The following is a 22826-nucleotide window of genomic DNA, read 5'->3' as shown; positions in this document are numbered from 1 at the left end:
CATCTTTTCTGTTCTCCCTCCCCGCAGTAGCCGATCCAGCAGACTTAAAGAGCCCTCGTTGTAGGAAATAATCTCTCAATAAAGTACAGTTTGCCCTGTGAGTTTCAGAGCTAAAAATAAAAGGACAAGAGAAGAAATTCTGCTGTTATACATGCAGCAGACGCACTGCACACAAGGGAGCCATTAGGAGCAGAATGAGTGCAGGCAATTAACAGTGCTAAAGTGACTAAGCATTGCATATAAAATCCTGATGGATCAAAGTAAAGCTGTTGGTGTATTTGCATTCACATCTTTAACAAGAGGAGCCACACAAATAATTTTACTGAATGTTAGGGTATTAAGGCATCACCCACCACAATGTTTCATTATTCAGACAATTATCCTTTGTATATTCTATTTTCCTGAGAAATACATTAAGCAGAATCTCATCGGTTTAAGCTTCTGTTCTTGAGACAAAAAGGACTATTTTCATACAGCTGTCTTTTCTACCATTGCAGTTGTGTTAGGGCTGGAGAAATGTTAGCATGCACTTTGAACTTTACTTTGTGAAAATATTCAGTGGATGTTTGGTTCCACAGCCAACGCTGCCTTTAATGGGGGCAAATGTAGATTTGAAAGGATATGAAATGCTGAAACTTTTAAACATTCATTTAAACTTTTCACAGCCCAATCTGAAACATATATTTTGAAATATGTTCAACTGAGGACAACATATGCTGCATTTTCTCTGTTGTGTGGTTGCTAGTTCACCATAGCTTTCCTACAAGAGTTTAGAAGTATTACTGTGAGGGATTGTAGCTTCTTAAATCCCCAGCCAGCATTGCCATCGGGGGATTCCAGAAGTTGTATTCCAAAAAAGAAAGCTTTCCAGGCTTTGCTCTAAAGCTAACAGGCACATGTGACAAACAGCTCTCGGGAGATGTTCCCTTGCCAGCACTCCACTTATCCATGGTTCTGCTGTAGTAATATCCCACATGCTTATCAGATTAAGATATTGGCAGTGTTGTGAGATCAGTCAAGTGGAAACAGGAATCACGATGCAGAATTTACATAGGAATTGGTCCTGTATTGGGCAGCACTTGTGTTGTTATGTTATGCCAGCATATCTCTGATGGTAAGCTAACAAAGAGAATGCAGTGGTGCCCTATTTCCAAGATCTGTCACATGGAACAGCTCTGTGGCTAGCTCGAATTGAACATAAGATAGTGTTGTAAATATCATGAGAAGGATTTTTTTAATCCTAAAATTTGTAGAATTTCTGGGTTGGATGAAGTGTCTACGTTCATTTGTTACAGGAGAACAAAGAACTAGTCACATTTAGAAGTTTCGTTTGACATAAATTTTTGTAAATTGCAGTCCATTTTTATTTGACAAGGTTGTCTACAGTCTATGACAGCAAGTTCCAAATAAAACTAAGTGTTTCATATCAGAGATCCTTTTAGATGGTGCTATGGGTATTTTACCTAGTGAGACATCCAATGAGCAGATAACTTTTCTACATCATTATGTTTGAGCTTGTTTCCAAGCTAGTTTTTAAACTTTATTTTTCAAAAAACATTCAGAATTTAGAGTAGTAGAACCTAGGCCATTTGTTTTATGATCCAGTGTCATTCATGCCCCAGTTTAGGTCCTTTTAAATTTTTAGATGTCCCCAAAGTACTCTCAGGAAACACCCAGCATTATCTTCCCTGCATTACCAAGGATGTCTGGCAATGAGTCTAGTTTTGCAAAACGATGAATATGCAAGCAAAATCAAAACAAAAATAGCTGGGCAGTCTTAATACTTTGAAAGAGGTTTTTTCCCCCCTTTTTGGATAAGCTCATATTGAATCATCACAATGCAGAGGATTGCATTACATTTCAGTTACTTAAGGAGTACATACTTGATTCAAGACTTGCGTTGCATCCCACAGAGTTTTAAAATAACCAAGTGATTGTTACCTGGACTTCTGATTAGCTCACACAGAGTTCACAAACCAAAAATATATAAGGCATACCATATTCAGAAATAGATATGCTGGTTTAAAACTGTTTGTGAAACTTAGCTTTTTAATTTTTAAAAATGGTTGAAGAAATCGCTACTGCAAATAACTCTTGGTCTTAAAAAAAGAAAGAAAGAAATTAGAAGTTTCTGTACTTAGTGAAGAGGAAAAATAAATATTGAATATTCCACTTCAGGGATCATTGTTACTCCTAATAATGAATCTCTTATTAATTTTTTGTAATCATAGCTTCACTAGACAGCAGTCTTGGATAGCTAATAACTTTTAATTCTGTTTTTCAGATGTTGAAGTGAGAGTGATACACAGAAACATGTCTAACTTTTAGATAGTTAAATTTCTAGCTGACATAGCATTTGAATCAAGATATAAGCCATGTTGTAGCTAAGGAAGATGGTATTTTGAAATCAGACTGGGAAAGACTGGCCTGAAAGCCTGAAGTTTCTGTAGACCAGTGGTTCTTAGCCTGTGGGCCATGGACCACCAGTGGGCCACAAGGACAAAATTCTGATCCGTGCGCCTCCTTCCCCTTTATTTTATTTCATTTTATTTTATTTCCACTCCTTTAGCACTGCTTGCCACTCATTTCCTGTTGCTGACCATGGCATATGTTTTGTATCAGAAACTAGAGCTGATGTGGTCTATCCAATGCTATTTTCTGAATCAGCATCCCAAACCGAATCTAAAGTTGGCTAAAAACTGATTCATAACCTTTTTGGTACTAAGGTTGGAAACCTTAGTCAAAGTGATCCCTGGTCAAAGTGATCCCTGGTCAAGTGGTTCCTGGTCAAAAAAAGGTTCAGAACCACTGGTAGACCAACAGACTGACTCAGATCAAGTTAGATAATAAGATAATACAGTATATTCCTCTCTAGCAATTGGATTTCCTCAAAGATACTCGTTTTAGCAATCAGACTTGCAAATTAAGCCTGCATTTATCTTCCAGTGACAAAACCAAGGCATATATGTAAGATATATGACTGGGAAATCACATGCTGTGACAGACATCTTTCATCATGAGAAGGGCACCTCTTTAAAAAAAACCATGATAAGTAAATTATATAGTTTGATCCTCGGCAATTAGTTAGCTTCTTGTACAAAAGCTTATTGCTAGGTATGAACCTGCAAGCAACAAGCTGCCGAAAGCCATAGGGCTTACTTCTAGGGAAATTTACTTAGGATTGTGCTATAAGCATAGTAGTATCAATTAAGCTTAAAGCATCTCTTGAGGATTCTGGGAACTACAGTCCAAAAATAACCTTTCTAAACTGTGTACATGTTTTTACATAGTTTATGGAGTTATTGTGAGGCCTGTCAAATAACAGGATTGATAGGATTAGATCTTGATAATTCAAGAGATGGGCCAAAATTGAGAAAATGATAAATGGTTGAGACCATTGCCTGTGACTGAAAAGTCGGATAGATAATAATGTTTTGAAGGGAATTAAAGGGGACTCAATGATCTCCTCTATGGAATGTTGGGGAAAATGGCAAAACAAAATTCCCAATAAACAAATTAGATAAACTCCAAAAGGGATATTACATAATAAAAATATACAGATATTCGGCAAAGTGATTAAAAATTAAAGCAAAGTGGAATGATGTTGATTAGTGACCTCCTAAATTCAGATGGGAAAATTAAATACTGGGGTATGATTAAAGACAAGTGTGGACAAAGCACTGGCTGTTGTGGAATGGTATAAAACAAAGGATTATAGAGTGAAGGAGAAAGGAAAGTCCAGAAACAAATTTTGATCAGATATTAAAATGGAAATTAGAAAAGGAGAAAGGCTGGATGGGTTTCATTTATAGGAAAATAGTTGAAAAATAATATAAACTGAAACAAGCATTAATTGAGACATAGAAAGACAATTTTAATAATAATAGTAATAATAATAATAATAATAACCATCATCATCATCTAAATAATAATCTTTATTTATATCCCGCCCTATCTCCCCAAGGGGACTCAATGAGTCTGCAGTTAGTCAGACATTAAACACTGGAATAATTTAATTTAAAAAAATACACATATTAGTACCAGAGAAACATCATGGAAAATACTGACCAAATGGTACAGAACCCAATTTAAATTAGCCCATATAACCAAACCATTATCAATACTATGTTGGCACAGCTGCAGTGAAATTGGCTCTTTTATGCATATGTGGTGAGACTGTGACAAGATACAAAATTTTTATAATAAAATAAAGAAAGAAATGAAAGAACCATTCGGAGGAAAAGTAGAGTTAATAAAAGGGAATTTTTATTCAGAAAACTGAAGAGAAGCACAAATAAATGGGCAGATATCATAAAACATATTATAGAAGCGGCCCAAGCAACTGTAGCTTTGGGCTGCAAAGAGCAGAAAAAATAGGAATTAGAAAAATGGTTTGAATATTTAGCAGACTGTATGCTCCAGGATTATATTTTCAAAGGGAGGTTGAAATGCACAAGTGGCTGTAAAAAGAATTGGGATTTGAAATGGGGAACACTGATAGCTAAAGTAAAAGGGAAAAATAGAAAGAACTAAATCATACTCTACGTGATTAATCATTTTAAATAATACTCAAATTGAAGTTACAACTGTTCATAGTAGGTGGGGGGTGAAGGGGTTGGGGAGGAAAGAAAAACTGTTAGACACTAGAGATTGATAACTATGGAATTGGGATAAGGTTAATGTAAATAAGATACATTATATTGAGTGAAAATGTAAGTGGAATTTCATTATCGAGATTTGTATTACCCTATTTGTGTCCAAAATCAATAAAAAACATACAAAAACCCATTTTTGCATAGTTTAAAAGATTATTTATTTATCGTGTCATCAGCAACCATTGTATTACAATTCTAACAGAGCAAAACAAACACAGAGATTAAAAAGAAAAAGAAAAAAGAAAAAAAAGGGAAAAAAAAGAAAAAAAAAGAAAAAAAACCACACAGATTTTGTAAATTTGGTATTTGGTTAAATGTCCTTTGACCAGTATCTGGCCACTTGGAGTGCCTCTGGGGTTGCCGCAAGAAGGTCCTCCATCGTGCATGTGGCAGGGCTCAGGGTGCATTGCAGCAGGTGGTCAGTGGTTTGTTCTTCTCCGCACTCGCATGCTGAGGATTCCACCCTGTAGCCCCATTTCTTAAGATTGGCTCTGCATCTCGTGGTGCCAGAGCGCAATCTGTTCAGCGCCTTCCAAGTTGCCCAGTCTTCTGAGTGCCCAGGGGGGAGTCTCTCATCTGGTATCACCCATGAATTGAGGTGCTGGGTTTGGGCCTGCCACTTTTGGACTCTCGCTTGCTGGGGTGTTCCAGCGAGTGTCTCTGTAGATCTAAGAAAACTATGTCTTGATTTAAGTCAACCAGAGTTTAAAAGATTAAAATACCCATATTTAATACAAAGAGAAGGTGTTGTGTTGCATTTACTATGATAGAAGTCTAAATGCTGATTTTGAATGAAGTTTGAGGATGGATGACAACTAGCCTGAAAACCATACATGTGAAAGGGATCTAGAAGTCTGAGTATATCACAAACTGAATATGTGTCAACAGTGCGATGCAGCAGCTAAAAAAGCCAGTGTGCTTTTAGGCTGCATCAATAGGAGTGCAGTGTCGAGATCAAGGAATGTCATAGTCCCACTCTATTCTGCTTTGGTCAGACCTCACTTGGAATACTGTGTTCAGTTCTCTGCACCACAATTCAGGAAGGATATTGATAAGCTGGAAAGAGAAGGTTGACCAAAATGATCAAAGGTTTAGAAGCCAAGCCCTATGAGGAACAACTTAGGGAGCTGGGTATGTTTCGCTTAGAGAAAAAAAGACTGAGATGGAATATGATAGCCATGTTTAAATATTTGAAAGGATGTTGCATTGAGGAGGGGACAAGCTTGTTTTTTGCTGCTCTGGAGACTAGGACAAGGAGCAATGGATTCAAATTGCAAGAAACGATTCTACTTAAACACAGGGGAAAATTATAATGGTAAGAACAGTTGATGCCTCAGAGTGTGGTGGTCTCCTCCGGAAATTTTTTAAACAAAGGCCGGCTGGCCAACTATCAGATGTGCTTTGCTTGTGTTTTCTTTCATGACAGGGGGTGAAATGAGATGGCCCTTGTGGTTTCTTTCAGCTGTATGATTCTATGAAAACATTTAGATGTACTATTGATTGTTACTCATTATTTTTCAGAAAAACGAATGGCTGTGTTTGAACTGCCAAACTCAGAGGCTGCTAGAAGGAAGCCTAGGAGACCCTGCTCCGATGCCACTGCCTGCTCCAAAGCAACAGCCAACTGGATCCCCTCGACACCAACCTGGAGGAACTGGCCAGCAACAGAGAGGAGTCCCTCCTCATGTAACGCCCCAGCATCCACCACCATCAGCTCTTCAAGACAGGCTGCCTTCACACCTCAGGACTTCAGAACAGAGCAAAGTACCAACCACTGTTCCAGATAAAAGGCCTCCTGCTCTATCAGAAGGAAAGCCACTGCCCAAACTACCCGAAGAGCCTCCAAAAGCTTCTGAAGGTCCATTGCCAAAGGGGAAAAGTATGGTCACAAAACCAGAAGCAGATTTCAAAGACAGCACGATCATATCCGAGTCTCAGAAAAGCAGAGAGCAGGAGGTAAGGAATTTTCAATTGGATACAACAATGCATAATACATAAAAAGTAAGAGTGTCACTCAGGGAGCCTAGAATAAAGGGTTTCAGCTAGCAGTTAGATGAGGGCTAAACATGTTTCTGAAGATGAGAGGACGTTTGCCATTGATCATATTTCTTTAGAAAATCACCTGAGGTTTCAGAATGGCCAATATTTTGATGTAGCATGGGGAAACGTCCTGTTAGCACAACTCTGGATTGTAGATACACTAGTCTCAAAAATATAGTCATCACTCCACATTTGCAGTTTTAATTATTCTTGAATTTGATTGCAAATATTATCTCTAAGAATCTCTAAGGCTGCATCCACACTGTAGACTTAATGCAGTTTGACACCACTTTAACTGCTATGCTCCAACGCTGTGGATTCCTGGGAGCTGTAGTCGTTTGGTAAGGTAGCAACACTATTTGGTCGAAAAAGTTAAACACCCTGTAAAACTACAAATTCCATGACTCCACAGAATTGAGACATGGCAGTTAAAGTGGTGGCAAATTGCATTAATTTTACAATGTAGGTATTTAGGAATTGTGGGAGTTGAAGTCCAAAACACCTGGAGGGCCAAAGTTTGCCCATGCCTGCTCTAGATCTTCCAGTCATGCTGAAGGACCTAGAGATTTCTAGAAAGAACACACCTCCAGGAACCTCTTAATCTTTGAATGTGATTTTGTGGCCATAGATCTGTGTTGGGAGATCTAGAAATTGCTAGAGAAGAGTTATCTCAGGTAAATAAAAATAGCAGTTTCTTTATTTCTGGGTGTTTTTTACAGGGGGTCTTGTGCCCCTAACCATAGTGAATGTGGAGGGCTGACTGTACAAATAATGTTCATACTTCTTCTGAGGAAGTAAATGGAGACTACTTTCATTTGTGGATATGCTAGTATTAAAAATGCCTGGAATATATTGTCAGTTTCATTTCCTCGTAGAGGAATGGGGAAAGCATAATTAATATTGCTTGAGAAAACATAGCTTGGATTCACAATACCACAGGGAAGTACTTTCTGTAAACCCTGGTTGTGATCTTAAGGTTTTTGAATCCAAATGTAAGAGCCATCTTGTTGAATCAGACCAGGATTCCTGTAAAACCATTTATCAAAGAGTGCCCAACCCCCAGATGCTTCTGGAAATTTGCAGGCAGAGTATGGAGATTGTTTCTTGTTCATTCCGAGCAAGTCATATTCATGCCTGTGCTCTCCCTGTATGCGAGGCTTTGCCTAACTATCGTGATAATGGCTAGTGATTTAGAGAACTATCCAGAGTGTATTACAGCGGGGGTTTAGATCGATGCAGTGGCAGATCACTCATCAAACCCCTGCTGGGACATTCAAGTGAAGAATGAAGAGCGGTCTTTTCCCTTGCTTTAGATTTTTTTTTAATTTTTCTCTGCCTTGACTTTTGATAGGAAAGCCAATACAAATCTCAGGCTGGTGCAGGCTAAGGCCCTTTCTGATAACAATGAAGTGGAGATGCGGGACCACCATCCCAAATCTGTGTTTCCTGTTTTGTTGCTTGTGGTAACACCAGCAGGAATAAACTTGCTGTTCATGTTAGATTATACCAAGTCAGTAATAGATTTGGGGTTACTACTGGCTCCTTTTTCAGTGAAATGGTTCCACTCAGGGTTTTATTTTAGGTATTTCAAGATGTGATGTCTGTCCTTCAAATTGCTTCAAAATTTTGAATAGCTCTTTTAAATCTTAAAAAAAAACCACTTTCATCATACCATTGATATAGAAGCCTCTAGCAGACTTGTACAAGTGTAGTGTACTGTGAGCACCCCCACACCGCAGCAGTGCGGGTACCCTCCTACCTTATTTAAATCCACTCTAGCTCGCAGATTTAAGAGACATATTATTTATTTGTTACTGCTTTTCCATACAAAATGCCCAAGAGAGCTGACAACAAATAGATGGATGGATGTGGATGTGGATATGGATATGTCTCACAATAAAACATGCAGAAGGGATGGCAGGGCATACTGAAAAAGTGATAGGTTTTTTACATAATGTAAAAAAATTCATAAAGTAAAATATGAAGTTAAAAATGTGGATTGAAGCACCAAAACAGAGGAAAAACGAATCACCCCAGTGATGAATAGGTTGTGAAAATTAAAAGACCATCAACAAGAAGTCTAGAATGGTCTCCCTCAATAGGAAGTATGGCAGAATGGGGGCAAAGCCTGAGAAGGCTTCCTATATTTCATGCCAAATACATATATTGATGGGACAGAAGAAGAAGCATTTCTGGAAGACTCCTGCCTGATAGCCATTAGGGAAAAAAATGCCATAAGGAAGAGGGGGCAGGCTTTTTTGTGTTGCCCTGGAGACTAGGACTCATAGCAGTGGGTTCAAATTACATGAAAGGAGATTCCACCTGAACATTAGGAAGAACATCCTGACCCTGAGAGCTGTTCAACAGTGAAACTCTCAGAGTGTGGCAGAGGCTCCTTCTTTGGAGGCTTTTAAACAGAGATGGCTGTGGGGGTGCTTTGATTGTCCTTTTCCTGGGTTGCAGGGGGTTGGACTTGGTCTCTTTCAACTCCATTATTTTATTATTCTACCAGAGAGAGAGTGCAAGTAACCATCCTACATGTTGTTTGGTTAGTCCCAAGGCATCCCATTCTTCCTACATTTGTTTCATATTTTATTCTTTAGAGGGTCATCAAAGATAATTGCCATCAACAAATCATAAAGCAGTGACTCCCTGTTAGTTAATTATGTGTAACCAAACTGCATTTCTGTGCTAAACGTATAGCCTATTTAGCCACTAAGGTACATATGTCACTGATCACAATCCAGTTTGCTTATGGAGAGTGATTCAAGGCATGGGATCTATTCTTCTTCTTGACTCAACCATAATGATATTACCTGTTGGTGCCCAAAATGCTTGTAACATTCAAAGATGTTTAACCCATGGGTGTTTAGGGCCTTCTTGTTTTGTGTTAAAAGTGCTTTGCAAAGGTGTTTATCCAACAAATGCTGCCAGGACTCAAATAGGTGATCTTTGAATAAATTTTACACCTATGATGATGGTATTAGGTTTGTGTCTGAAGATGCTGCTTGCCAGCAGCTAACAGAGTTGAGTTGAAGACAGAGAAAATGGCAAACAAGGTGAGACATTAGGTGCCATGTGCACAGTGTGAAACTAATTATGAAACACTCCAGAGAAAAACAAGGGGGAGATTGAGTGCCTTAGAGAAAGATAGAAACCTCTTGCTGGCAGACGGATCAAGGTGGCAGTGAGTAAGAAAAAGTGAAAGCGTTTCTCAACAGGGAAGCAATTCCACCTTTCTCTCCTTAATGAGTTTTCTTTTGTAAGGATTAAATATGGAAGAAGCAGTGGAAAAACATTGCAGGATAGTGAGTGGAGGATGCTGCCTCCCATAAAATTCAGCATTTGAAACCACTGCTCTGAATGTTAAACATTTAATTGCATGCAGCAACAGGATAGAGTTTTAAGCAGGTCCACTTGTGCACTCTCTCTCTCTCTCAACACACACACAGCTAAGTATTGTTAACATATTGGCGATTCTAGAAAAAGGGGGATTATTTTTAAAAAATCTAAATACTCATTGAATGCTTAAACATTATCATAGCCATAGGCTCCTTTTTCTGTCAAACTGCCAGTTGGAAGTAACCATTACCATAGTTGATGCTCAGCATCTGCTTGGTATGGGCTCTTGGCACGTCCACATTAGGCAGGACAATTCCATTACCAATATTTTGAGTATTGGTTAAAAGCCCACTTTTATTTGTGTGACTATCTAATAAACTCCCTTGTCTCTGTCTCCTTGGTTTTCTCTGCAAAATTGCCAGTGCTTGAGCATAAAATAGTTTCTCCCCCCTCCCGTCTTCTGACCCTCTGGCCTTTTTACCCCTTTGTTACTTTGTCAGCCGGTCTTGGCATCTGCAGCACACAAGAATTAAGGTCTTCTGTCTCTTGCCTTTCACAGCATGGACAGAACTCCCTTTCTAGATCTCAGGTTCTAATAATAGGTTCTATGGGTTCTGTGTGGAGAACATGAGCATTTCAGTGCTGTGGGATTACATTCAGCCGGGGAATAAACATAGCGCTTCACTGAACTGCAGCAACATTTCTGAAATGCCCTTCTGGACCACCGTCTGCAAAAAGGAATTTAATAGACAAGAATTTGTGTTGCAACACAAATTAAAGGCAAATTAAAATACCCACTGGGTATTTGCATGAATGCACTATAAGGTGGGGTTGGCCACAAAGTATCAGAAGGGTAAATGCATTGGTGTGGGGGGGGGGGCTGGAACAAGGCACTACATCCCCACTTTTGCTCTTTTCCTGGATTCTGGCAAAAACAAGGAAACAGCTGTCTTGCCAGGGTATAAGTAGCTCGTGATGTTGTATTCTAAAGATGAGCACAAAAACCTTACATAAAAGAGGAAGATGACCCTGATATATATCAGTTTTAAAAAGACCTGATTGCTCTGAGCTTCTCAGACCATAATTGCTTTTATAGCAGCTTTTGCTAAATATGGATAACACCCACGTTCTGTGTTAAGTACAGTTGCTTTTGTGTGTAAAGGGGATGGGGAAATATAGCACTTCCAAATCACTCTGGCATTTCACCTAGATAGCTATATTCAGACTATTTGTCCAAGATTCTGGCAATATGTTGTGGGTAAGGGTCTGATGGTATATTTTAGGCCCACTTTGCTCTCTCATGCCTCTCTCCATTACTCCTCTGCCTCAAGGAGTGTCACAGTCAAAAACACACAAATACTATAAAAATCTACAAACACACATATTAAAATGCAATTCCATAAGAGATACATATCAAAGCATTTCTATAAAAGACACATTAAGAACACAGGACAGAGACCAAAACACAGGACACGAGTTTAAAATTCATGCTTTCAGCAGGATACGGAGGCCTGCTGGAAGAGAGAGGTTTTTAGATGATTTTTAAATTCCAACAGCTAATTTAGCTGTCGGAGCTCTTCCGTGCAGGTCTTTCCAGACTTGGGGCAGCCAATGAAAAGATCCTCTGGGTGATCCTGTAGGTAGACCGAACCCAAACCATATGTAGGACTTTAAAGGTCAAAACCAACACCTTGTATTTTGCCCAAAAACGAATCGACAGCCAGTGGAGTGACTTTAGAATAGGTGTAATATGCTCACCCCTAGATGTTCCTGTAGCCAATCTGATTGATGTATTTTGAACCAGCTGGAGTTTCTGAACTTAGTCCAAGAGTAGCTGAATGCAGAGCGCATTGCAGAAGTCCAACCTTGAGGTTACCAATATGTGCACTACCACCTTTAGGTCCTCTAAATTTAGGAAGGGATGCAGCTAGTATATCAGCCAAAGTTGGTAGTAAGCACTCCTGACCATCACATCTACCTGGGTTGACATTTGGAAAGACAGATCCAGGAGCACACACAAGCTGTGAACACATTCTTTCAGGGGGAGTGTAACCCCATCCAGGACTGGTTGGCATATCTCCATCCCCAGATTAAGACCCTTGATGGCAAGCACTAGAGATAGAATGGCACCTTGTGGGATGCCATATAACACCTTGTTTTTTGAGAAGCAGCTATGCCCAAGCACCACCATCTGGAATCTCCCTGAGAGGTGCAGCCGGAACCACTGCAACACAGTGCCTCCAATTCCCAGCCACTCCAGGCGTTCCAGAAGGATACCATGATTGATGGTATCAAAAGCCGCTGAAAGGTCTAGAAACACCAACAGGGACACACTCCCCCTGTCATTGTTGAGACGGAGATGATCTACTAAAACAACCATAGCAATAACTCCATATCCTGCTCTGAAGCCAGTTCGAAATGGATCAAGGAAGTGTGGGTCATCCAAGACTTCCTGGAGTTGGAGGGCATGGAGGATGTGGTGTTTCACAGTGAGGGGAGCTGAAAGAGGAAAAATTTATGTGAAAAACCCAGACATGGATGCCTTCCTAATTCTGTGGGCTATAAACCTTTCCCTGTTTGCTGTAATTTAGGAATCAATTCCTTTCATGAGTGCAAATGGGTATAACCAAATGGAAACAGGCAGGAAAAATTCTTGAATGAGAAGCTTTGTGATCCAAGGCTGGAATCCAACATAGTGAAGGAAACTCCCTTGGACTTTGTGCAGACAGGAGGGAAGCCTGGGTGGTATCAAAAGCTGCATTTATATGGCAATTTCATCATGAAACTAAAAAGGACTTTATATTACACAAAATCATGCTGCTCATATAAGCATAAAGTTGGAAAAGACCAAAAGGGCCATCCAGTCCAACCCCCTACCACTGAGGAAGACACAGTGAAAACCCCTGCGACAGATGGCCATCCAGCCTCTACTTAAAAACCTCTGGAGAAGACTCCACTACAGAGGCAGCATATTCCACTTCCAAACAGCTAGGAAGTTCTTCCTAATGTTTAGGTTCAATCTTTTTTCTCCTCCAATTGGAATCCATTGCCCTGTGCCCTAGTCTCCAGAGCAGCAGAAAACAAAGCAGATGTGACATCCATCCAAATATTTAAACATGGTTCCTAAGGACTTGTTGAAAACAAGATTTGGATTCAATTTTCCTTTTTGAATCCATTGCTCAGTGTCCTAGTCTCCAGAGCAGCAGAAAAAAAGATTGCCCACTCACCATCCTTTCAAATATTTAATCATGGATATAATGTCTCCTCTCAGACCTTTTTTCTCCAAGCTAGACATACCCAGTTCCCTCGGCTGTTCCTCATAGGGCTTGGTGTTCAAACCTTTGGTAATTTTGCCCACCCTTCTCTGAACATGTTCTAACTTGACAAAATCCAGAACTGGAGATAGTTTTCGAGGTGAGGTCCGATCAATGTTGCCCTCAATGACTTTTGGGCATAAAGGCCAAATGAAATCTCTGTATCAGAGGAATGATACCCCTAACAACTAGATGCAGATTGGAAACAGGTTGTCAGATGTGATAGACTTTGGCCTGAGCTATTAAGGAAATCCTAACAGCCCTTTGTGTTTATGATTAGCTTTAAAACATGATGAAGGGTCCTGTTGAGATGCATTACTATGTAAGAGAGGCATGCTTGCTGGCCTCTCTAGTTTCTTTCTAAATTATAATGCCGATGAGAGGTAAGAATATCTTTAAAAGTGGCATGAGTAATTTTTTGCAATTTTCATCCATTGTATGATGTGCTGTGTAGGTTGATCAAATTTGCAACATAAAAGTCTTCTTTTTTGTTTAGGTAATTTGCCATGTTATATATTTCAAAAAAAAAAAGAAAGATAGCAAACATGTGGTCAAAAAGCACAGGAATTGCCCACATGTATTCAGGAATGCTGCTTGCCAACAGAAAGTATTTTCCAAAGACAAGCATGGACATGATTTTACTCTAGAGTATGGAGTTGCCCTCAAATCCTTAGGGTCATTTACCTGAAAATTTGGTATGGCCCCTTCTCAAGTCTGAAATGCAAGTGTGTGAGCAGATTCTGTTCTTCCATACTAGAAAATGTCAAAAGTGTCTCTACACATAAAAAATGTCACTGTTTAAATACATTCTTAGGGAGATGTGTGATTTTTTTTTAAGATTCTTTTACAAATCTCCAGACAGGGAAGTGCTTTTCAGTTACTGACTGGTTGTATTTCAAGGATGTTCTTCCTCCTCACTGCAAACTGGAAAGTTGCATTTTCTCTAGGCAATGAAAATGGCTTGAGCATACAACTTTGGAGCTGACCAGCCTTGGGCAAACCAGATGGCCATTTTTGAAAAGGAAGGAACCAACCAGTAAAATAGTGTACTGTAAATCTCAGCCCATGGCATGGAAGCTGATAACACAGATTTGGAAAAATGAAGAGCCACTGTTTGGATTTCAGAGAAGTTTTTTATGCGACAGAATCACAGACTCGTGGAATAGGAAGAGACCCCCAAGAACAATCCAGTCCAACCCCTTGCCATGCACGAACACAGAATCAAAGCACTCTTGACAGATGGCCATCCAGCCTCTGCTTACAAACTTCCAGAAAAGGAAGACTCCACCATGCTCCAAGGCAGCATATTCCACTGCCAAACAGCTTTTACTATCAGGAAGTTCTTCCTAATGTTTAGGTGGAATCTTTTTGCCTGCAGTTTGAATCAATTGCTCCGTGTTGTAGTCTCCAGAGCAGCAGAAACAGAGCAGATGTGACATCCATTCAAATATTTAAACATGGTTCCTAGGGACTTGTTGAAAACAAGATTTGTCACAGCAAATAGATTCTTTGAAATTTAGTAGCAATGTCTCCATTACAGATTTGAGCTACACACAAACCTCAGTTTTTTAAGAAAAAAATGTGTAAGGTGGGACAATAAGATTTTTAAAAAATATATAGAATTTACTATGCATAATCAGCTATTATCAGAACAATCAATCAGAAAAAAGTAATTTACTATCATAGTGTAGGGGAAAGTAACATTTTTGCAGTAACAAATTATTTTCATTTGGATGCTGAGAAAAATAATATTTTTCAGAATGAAAGCACTGTCAAAAGAACTGACCTGATTGATAATTACTCCTTCACTCGTTTGTAAATGTAAATGGGTCTGGAAGGGGTTTGATCTTCTTGGTTCACTGATATTAACCTAGCAGTGAAGTATCTTTAACTAAAAATGTTGCACATTGTGATACTTCTCTTATGCCAGTTTGCAAGTCTGCTAGTTCATAAAAACTTGCATATGTTTTTTGACATCTAAACAGCAAGGGATAGAATGGGATGAAAATAAGAAGAAATTACTTGTTAATATTCCTTGAAGTTAGGAACTATTCCCATATGAGTTATAAAATTTTACCACAATTCCAGGTGACACTTTCGTCTCTTGATATATTGCAATTATTCATGCTTGGAATTTTAAGGGAAACATATGAGAAACATCAAGGAAACCACGGCACTGGGTCTGTAAGGATAGGATGACTTGGAGGTCTCTCAGTCATATGATTGCCATAAGTTGAAGTTGACTTGAATACATTTAACAAGAAATGCCATTCTGGGAATGTCAAAGTTAACTGCTTCTACGGGTTTGTTGTAACTCTGTACAAGAAAATTGCTCACTAGTCCATTACAATAGATTTAATGGGTTTTTTCCTTCTTTTCTTCTCTTTGTAGGAATCCAGTAAGCCTTATCCCTCAGACCTGTCCCGCAGTCCCCAAAGCTTGAGTGACACTGGCTATTCATCTGATGGGATCTCTAGCTCCCAGAGTGAAATCACAGGCTTAGTGCAGCAAGAAGGAGAGCAGTTAAACGAAACAGGAATTACAGAGCCCAGCCCTCCAAGTCCTTCTGAACTCACTAAGCTGGAAAGCAGCATGCGTCCTCTACTGGAGTCAAAGGGTTTGACCCAAGAGTCAAGTGACAGGGGGAAATCATACCATGAGTTACGGGAGGAACAGAGACAGAGGCCTCGGTCTCTTTCTATCACTCCAGAAGCCTTTGATTCAGATGAGGAGCTAGAAGACATCATGGAAGAAGATGAAGACTCTATAGAATGGGAAAACCAGAGGGAACAGAGGGAGAGCATGGAGTCTTCAGATGAATTTGGCAGCAAGTTACGTCATGACTATGTCGAAGACAGCAGTGAAGGAGGGTTCTCGCCTTTGCCAACTAGGCAGAAAGTCAAGCAGCCTCAGATGACCGATGAAGAGTTCATGAGAAGGCAGCTCCTGGAGATGAGTGCAGAAGAAGATAATCTGGAAGAGGAGGAAGAGGAAGAATATGACCGTGAAAAATACAGCATTGTAAAAAATGGACATAAGTCTGACTCTGAAAAAATCTCATCCAAGAGGCGCCTTCCTCACAGCTCTGGAAGCATATATGAGGAGGAAAGAAAAGAGCTTGAAAGTACTGAGGGAGATGACATGACTGCCTCTCAGGGAGGTTTACGCCGTTTCAAGACCATTGAATTAAACAGCACCAACAACTATGGCAGAGACATGGAGATTAGCCAGGAGACAGACATCAGCCTAGACAGAGAACCTGAACTGGAGATGGAGAGTCTAACAGGATCCCCAGAAGACAGATCCAGGGGGGAATATTCCTCCACCTTGCCAGCAACAACTCCCAGCTACACATCAGGCACCTCTCCCACCTCCATCTCTTCCCTGGAGGAGGATAGTGATAGCAGCCCAAGCCGTAGGCAGAGACTAGAAGAAGTTAAGCAGCAGAGGAAAGCCCGGCATCGCTCCCATGGGCCTCTACTGCCAACCATAGAAGATTCTTCTGAGGAAGAGGAGCTACGTGAGGAGGAGGAGCTTTTGCGAGAGCAGGAAAAAATGCGAGAGGTGGAACAGCAGCGGATCAGAAGCACTGCACGTAAAACAAAACGAGACAAAGAAGAGCTGAGGGCTCAGAGGAGGAGAGAGAGATCGAAAACACCACCCAGCAATCTGTCTCCTATTGAAGATGCTTCACCTACTGAGGAGCTGAGGCAGGCTGCTGAGATGGAAGAGTTGCACAGATCTTCCTGTTCAGAATACTCACCCTCCATTGACTCAGAAGCAGAAGGGTTTGATGTCATTGCTTCCAAGTTATACAAATCTGGCAGTGAGTACAATCTTCCAACATTTATGTCCCTCTATTCACCAACAGAAAAAACTGCTAGCTCTGCTTACCCCTCCAGCAAGCCCCTGAAGAGTGCAGAAGAAGCGTATGAAGAGATGATGAGGAAGGCAGAAATGTTCCAAAAGCAGCAACCATCCCAACAAAGTATCTCCTATAGCAGCACCTTCCAGCAAGTAGGTTATCGTAGTTCAGAAGGTCAGAATAATTTTGAATACCAGTACATAGATGATTACGGCTATGATAATCGGGGCATGGATTCTTCTCAGTCTGATTATCAGAATGAGCTTTCAAAATCTGGGGCAGTTTATGAAGAAATCCTGCAGACATCACAGAATATTTCTAGGATGCATCAGTCCTCTTCTCTGGATCTGACTCTTGAACAGGAAGTAAAGAAAAAAGGGAGGGAAGACCTATATCAAGAGAAACAGTTTCTGAATGCAGAGAGTGCTTATGAAGGTGGCCCACTCACTCCTGGGACAAGCCCTACACAGCTGTCTGCTCCTGTCTCCTTTTCCTCCACTGAAAGCACCACAGGCAGAATAATTCCTGATGTAAGAGTCACTCAGCATTTTGCAAAAGAGAGCCAGGAGCATTCAAAGCTTCCTAGTTCTGCACCTAGCTCAGTTTCAAAAAGTGTAACAACACCTTATTCATATGCAAAAGGCTCGAGCCCAGTCACCACTGTTGTCTCTAGTCCAGCAGGTGCGCCACGAATCTACAGTACTCCATCTCTGAGTGGTTCAGATGCACCACCTGTGTCCACCACCAGCCGAAGTTATAGTCAAACAAAAATGACAGCAAATTATGGCTCTCAAACAGAAAATATTTCCAGGGTCAAAAATGTGGCAGAGATGAGTGGGCCATCAGCAAGAGAGAAACTCCAAAGCATGGCCGAGAGCAAAACAAATGTACCTATGTCTACACCTAAAATGTATTCTTTCTACAAAAGTTCCAGCCCACCGCTTTCCCCTTCTTCTCCTACCCAAAGTCCCACTCGTTCTTCTCCAAGGGTTGGGATGCCAACCAGTTCAGGCGTGGAAGCAAAATCAACAGCTGAATTTTCCACCCAAACACATAGCACAATTATCTCCTATGATGTCCCAACTACTAGTGCTGTATTGACATCTTCTCCAATGGTAGCTCAAGGAACACAAACCCCTCACCGATCAAGTTCCCCTCGCCTTGCCAGACAGCAGTCTTCTCAAGAAGCCCCCTTTATGGTCATCACTTTAGCATCCGATGTGGCTATTCAAACCAGGCCAATTGGTTCTGGTTCTTCTGTTTCACCAGCCTCATCACCAACTCAACCAGGTCGCCAGCAAACAGTGCACAGTTACAGCCAGACAGTAATCAATGCAGCACAACTCCAGCAAGAGCAGCTGCAGTCCACTTACACAAAGGCACAAACAGTACTAGAAAGAGCCTCTGCTTATACTGCTGCAATGCAGAAAGTGCAGAGCCCTGCTGCTGCAGCTGACAGCTTTCCTGGTACATACAGCTGGGGAACCCTGCCTGCAGAGAACATTTCTTTGTGTAGAATCTCTTCAATACCTGGGACATCCAGAGTAGAACCTGGACCCAGGCCACCTGGTAGTAACATTGTAGATTTGAGAACTGCAATAAAGTCAGCCCCAATTATCATAACAGACCAGGGCATGGATCTCACATCCCTAGCTACCGAGAGTAGGAAATACTGCCTCACTATGGACCAGTCACCTGGTCGGCAGTCCACAGCCATCCAGCCCTTAATTATCAATCTTAATGCTCAGGAACAGCCCCATGCTATCATAAGCACCGCCACCACAGTCAGCATAACAGTTGCATCTTCCATGCTCGTGTCTCAACCAAAGCAGCCTGCAGTCTATGGAGACCCTTTTCAGAACAGGATGGACTTTGGTCAAGGGACAGGAAGCCCAGTCTGTCTCACACAAATTAAACAGGTAGAGCAAGCAGTACAAACCGGCACCTTCAGAGGAGCTACAAGCGGTCCTGACATGGCTGCCTCAGTGGGCCGGCCGGAAGCTGCAGGTCCACAGCAGGCCAAGTTTGCCCGGTATAATTTGCCCAACCAGATGACATCCTTAATGAAAAAAGATACTCTGATCACTCAGACCACTAATGCACAAAGTATTATCAGTGCCATTCCCAGACAGTTTCCGCAGGATCAAAGTGCAGAAGTATACAGAGGGATCCCAGTGGAAATGAAGACCCCAGCACCTCCAGTTGCCCTCACAAGTAAGAAATCCCAGGTGATGATGGTGCAAATGGAGGATATAGCAGCAGGCCCCATCACAAAACTGATCAAAGAGGAACCTCCTCCCAATGCCCTGGATCTCACAGGGATGAAGCCTGAAAGTCAAGTGGCATGCTGTGATGTAGTGTACAAATTTCCATTTGCAGGAAGCTGCACTGGGGCTTTTAACCCTCCTTCCAAGGTGCCAGAGAAAAATGTTGGGGATCCAGCTCATGCTGGCAAACCCAGTGGCCCATATTATGGAAGGAGAGAACAGGAGGTGTCAGAGGTATATCCTTATAGAGAGCAGTCAGCACCAGGCCCTAATCCTTACGAAGAACACAGGTTCTATCCCCATGGCCTGTTTGGGAGACTATATTCATCCATGTCAGATACCAACCTTTCCGAAATGGGTTTGAACTACTACTCAGTTAAAGGAGAGCAGCCCTTCCACTCCCTTGCTGGGGATTCGGCTGTGGATTTGACAACCATGAAACCTTCGTACAGCCACAGTTTTACTGATGGAGGTTACATGGGCCATGGATTGCAGTATGGTTCTTTCTCTGATCTCCGACAACCCAATGATTTACTAAGCCATTCATACCCATTGCGAAGGTACAGCTCAGCCTCAAATATCTACTCTGATTACAGATTTTCACCAAGAGGGGATATGGCAAATTTCCAAGAAGCTAGCCTGGCTCATTATAGTGCTACAACAGCTCGGGAAATCAGCCGCATGTGTGCAGCACTCAACTCCATGGACCAGTATGGGGGCAGGCATGCAAACAGCCCAGATCTTCTCCAGTATGGACATGGAGGACTTGGTGCTGGACCAGGTGCAGGTGGTCAGCAGAGTGTCATGAAAGCAAACATGATGTATAACCCCAATTTTCCAGAGACTCGCCCAGGTTTTGGCAACTTACCTCAATACAATTTTACCAGACTTGGAGCTGTCAGGCAAGCACTCCCTTCCACAGCCACTGTGAGAGCTGCTGATGGCATGATTTATTCCACCATTAATACGCCAATAGCATCTACTCTGCCCATCACCACCCAGCCAGCTTCTGTACTGCGGCCCATGCTCCGAGGCCTATATAGACCCTATGGTCCAGGTATCACAGCTGTCCCTCTGGCCAGCCTGACCAGAGTGCCTCTAGTTGCTCCAAGGATGCCCCTTGCAACACAAGGCTTGTATAGATATCCAGCACCCAGTAGGCTTCCAGCAGCTCCCACATCATCTGTAATGGAAACACCAATGTATTTGGGAAAACCTGGTAGTACCACTACAGCCAGCACTGCTGCCAGTAGTGCAAACACAGTACCAGTTTCTAAGCCTTCAGCTTCCGCTGCTGTTGGCTTGCAAAGGCCAGAACAAACAGGGACCGGCACACGAGAAGAGACACCTGTAGCAACCTCAGGAGCACAGAGTACCATCAGTCAGCCACAGCCTCAGCAACAGCAGCAGCAACAGCAGCAACAGACTCCACCACAAATGTCAATCCAAAAGCAGCAAGCAGAAGCACCACAGGCCAGTGCTGCAAGCAAAGGGGCTGAGGAAAAAGAGAAGGAAGAAGAGAGACTGAGGAAGCAACAAGAACATATCCTGCAGATGGAAAGGGAAAGGGTAGAGCTGGAGAAGCTGAGACAAATGAGGCTGCACGAGGAGCTGGAGAGAGAACGTGTGGAGCTGCAGAGACACAGAGAGAAGGAGCAACTTTTGATGCACAGGGAGATCCAGGAGTTACAGTCTATCAAGCAACAGGTCTTGCAACAGCAGCAAGAGGAACGCCAGGCCCAGTTTGTCCTGCAGCGGGAGCAACTGGCTCAGCAACGCTTGCAGTTGGAGCAGATCCAGCAACTGCAGCAACAGCTGCAGCAGCAATTGGAAGAACAAAAGAGGCAAAAGGGCCCCTTTCCTCCTCCAGTAAGTGACCCAGCAGGAAGGATGCCTCCCCAGGCCACCTCAGAGATACCTGTAGAAATGCAAAGGACCCTCGCTCAGAATGGACAGTACTGGCCACCTATAAACCAAGCCTTCATAGCGACTGCAGCCCCAGATGGGCAAGCACAACCCCGCTATCCAGGGATCCAGAGGCCTCTCACCAATTCAGCCTCTGAAATGTCTCTACAGACGGAAGAACAGTGGGAAACGAATCGAGGGATAAAGAAGAGGAATTCCATGCCACGCCTCCGAGATGCCTATGATAAGGAGCCTGGTCATGAACCCTACATTGTGAAGAAGATCACAGATAGCAGTGTCCAGACTGATGAGGAGGATGGTGAGGAGCGTCTTTATGCAAGCCGGCGACGCCGTACTCGGCGCAGCACAGATTGCAGTGTTCAGACAGATGAGGAAGACAATGCCGAATGGGAACAGCCTGTGAGGCGCCGACGTTCCCGCTTCTCACGGCACTCTGATTCAAATGCAGAAAACAAACAAGACTCATCCTCAAAAGGCATGGCCAGCATAGCAATCCAAACCATCAGTGACTGCTCAGTCCAGACAGAGCCTGACCAGCTACACAGAGTGTCCCCTTCTATCCATATCACTACTCCTGACCCCAAGGTGGAAATTGTGAGATACATCTCTGCCCCTGAGAAGACGCACCGAGGAGAAAGCCTGGCCTGTCAGACCGAGCCAGAGGTACAGCCCCAGCCAGGCATTGTAGTCCCTCAGCTCACTGTGCCTACAACAATTTCGCCTTACTCCTCCACCCTCCAGATTGTAAGTACGGGACCCCTGGATCCCCATTCAGTCCGACAGCAAGTGTTGGGAAAGAAAAAGCCTGACCCCCTTGAAATTGGTTACCAGTCCCATCTGCCTACAGATTCCTTGTCTCAACTGGTGTCTCGTCAACCTCCCAAGTCACCCCAGGTGCTCTACTCTCCAGTCTCTCCCCTCTCTCCACATCGGCTGCTGGAGTCATCCTTCACAACCAGTGAAAGGCTCAACAAGGCCCATGTGACCCCTCAGAAGCACTTCATGGCTGACTCCACCCAGCGCCAGCATACTCTCCCTCGCCCTATCAAAACCATGCAGAGGTCCTTATCTGATCCCAAGCCCATCAGCCCAACATCAGAGGAAGCTGCAAAAGACAGGTTCTCTTTGTATCAGCACACACTGCTTCCCGGCAGCCAGGTAAGATTGCTGCTTGTCTGACAAATTGGATGAGATTATAACATTTTTGGCTATCTGTTTTCAAAGTCCCTAAGCTCTGCTGCCTGGTACTTATCTTTGCCTTGTCAAATAATGGCTATATGAGCCACCATGCAGCAGTCAAAGAACCGAAGGGGGCTGCTTTTGATTTTGGGAGAGACAGACATATCATTCTTAATGGTCGCAGCAGGTCCCAGACTCACAGGTTGAATCCAAATTTGCAATTTTCTTCATGAATATA

At 42.3% G+C, this 22826-nt stretch overlaps 1 protein-coding gene across 2 annotated transcripts in view; it reads left to right on the top strand.

Annotated features, from left to right (window-relative positions):
• The window catches only part of BSN (bassoon presynaptic cytomatrix protein), a 253500-nt gene that overhangs the window by 203774 nt on the left and 26900 nt on the right, over positions 1-22826 (top strand). For both annotated transcript variants that reach the window (XM_060765755.2, XM_060765756.2), the window contains exons 4-5: positions 6177-6611; positions 15743-22567. In XM_060765755.2, the coding sequence (XP_060621738.2) occupies positions 6177-6611; positions 15743-22567 (7260 nt within the window). The remainder of the gene's footprint in view (positions 1-6176; positions 6612-15742; positions 22568-22826) is intronic.

This window comes from Anolis sagrei, chromosome 2, assembly GCF_037176765.1.
Source record: "Anolis sagrei isolate rAnoSag1 chromosome 2, rAnoSag1.mat, whole genome shotgun sequence".
NCBI lineage: Eukaryota > Metazoa > Chordata > Lepidosauria > Squamata > Dactyloidae > Anolis > Anolis sagrei.
Note: the sequence above shows the minus strand (reverse complement) of the source record. Positions and strands in the feature narration are given on the sequence as shown.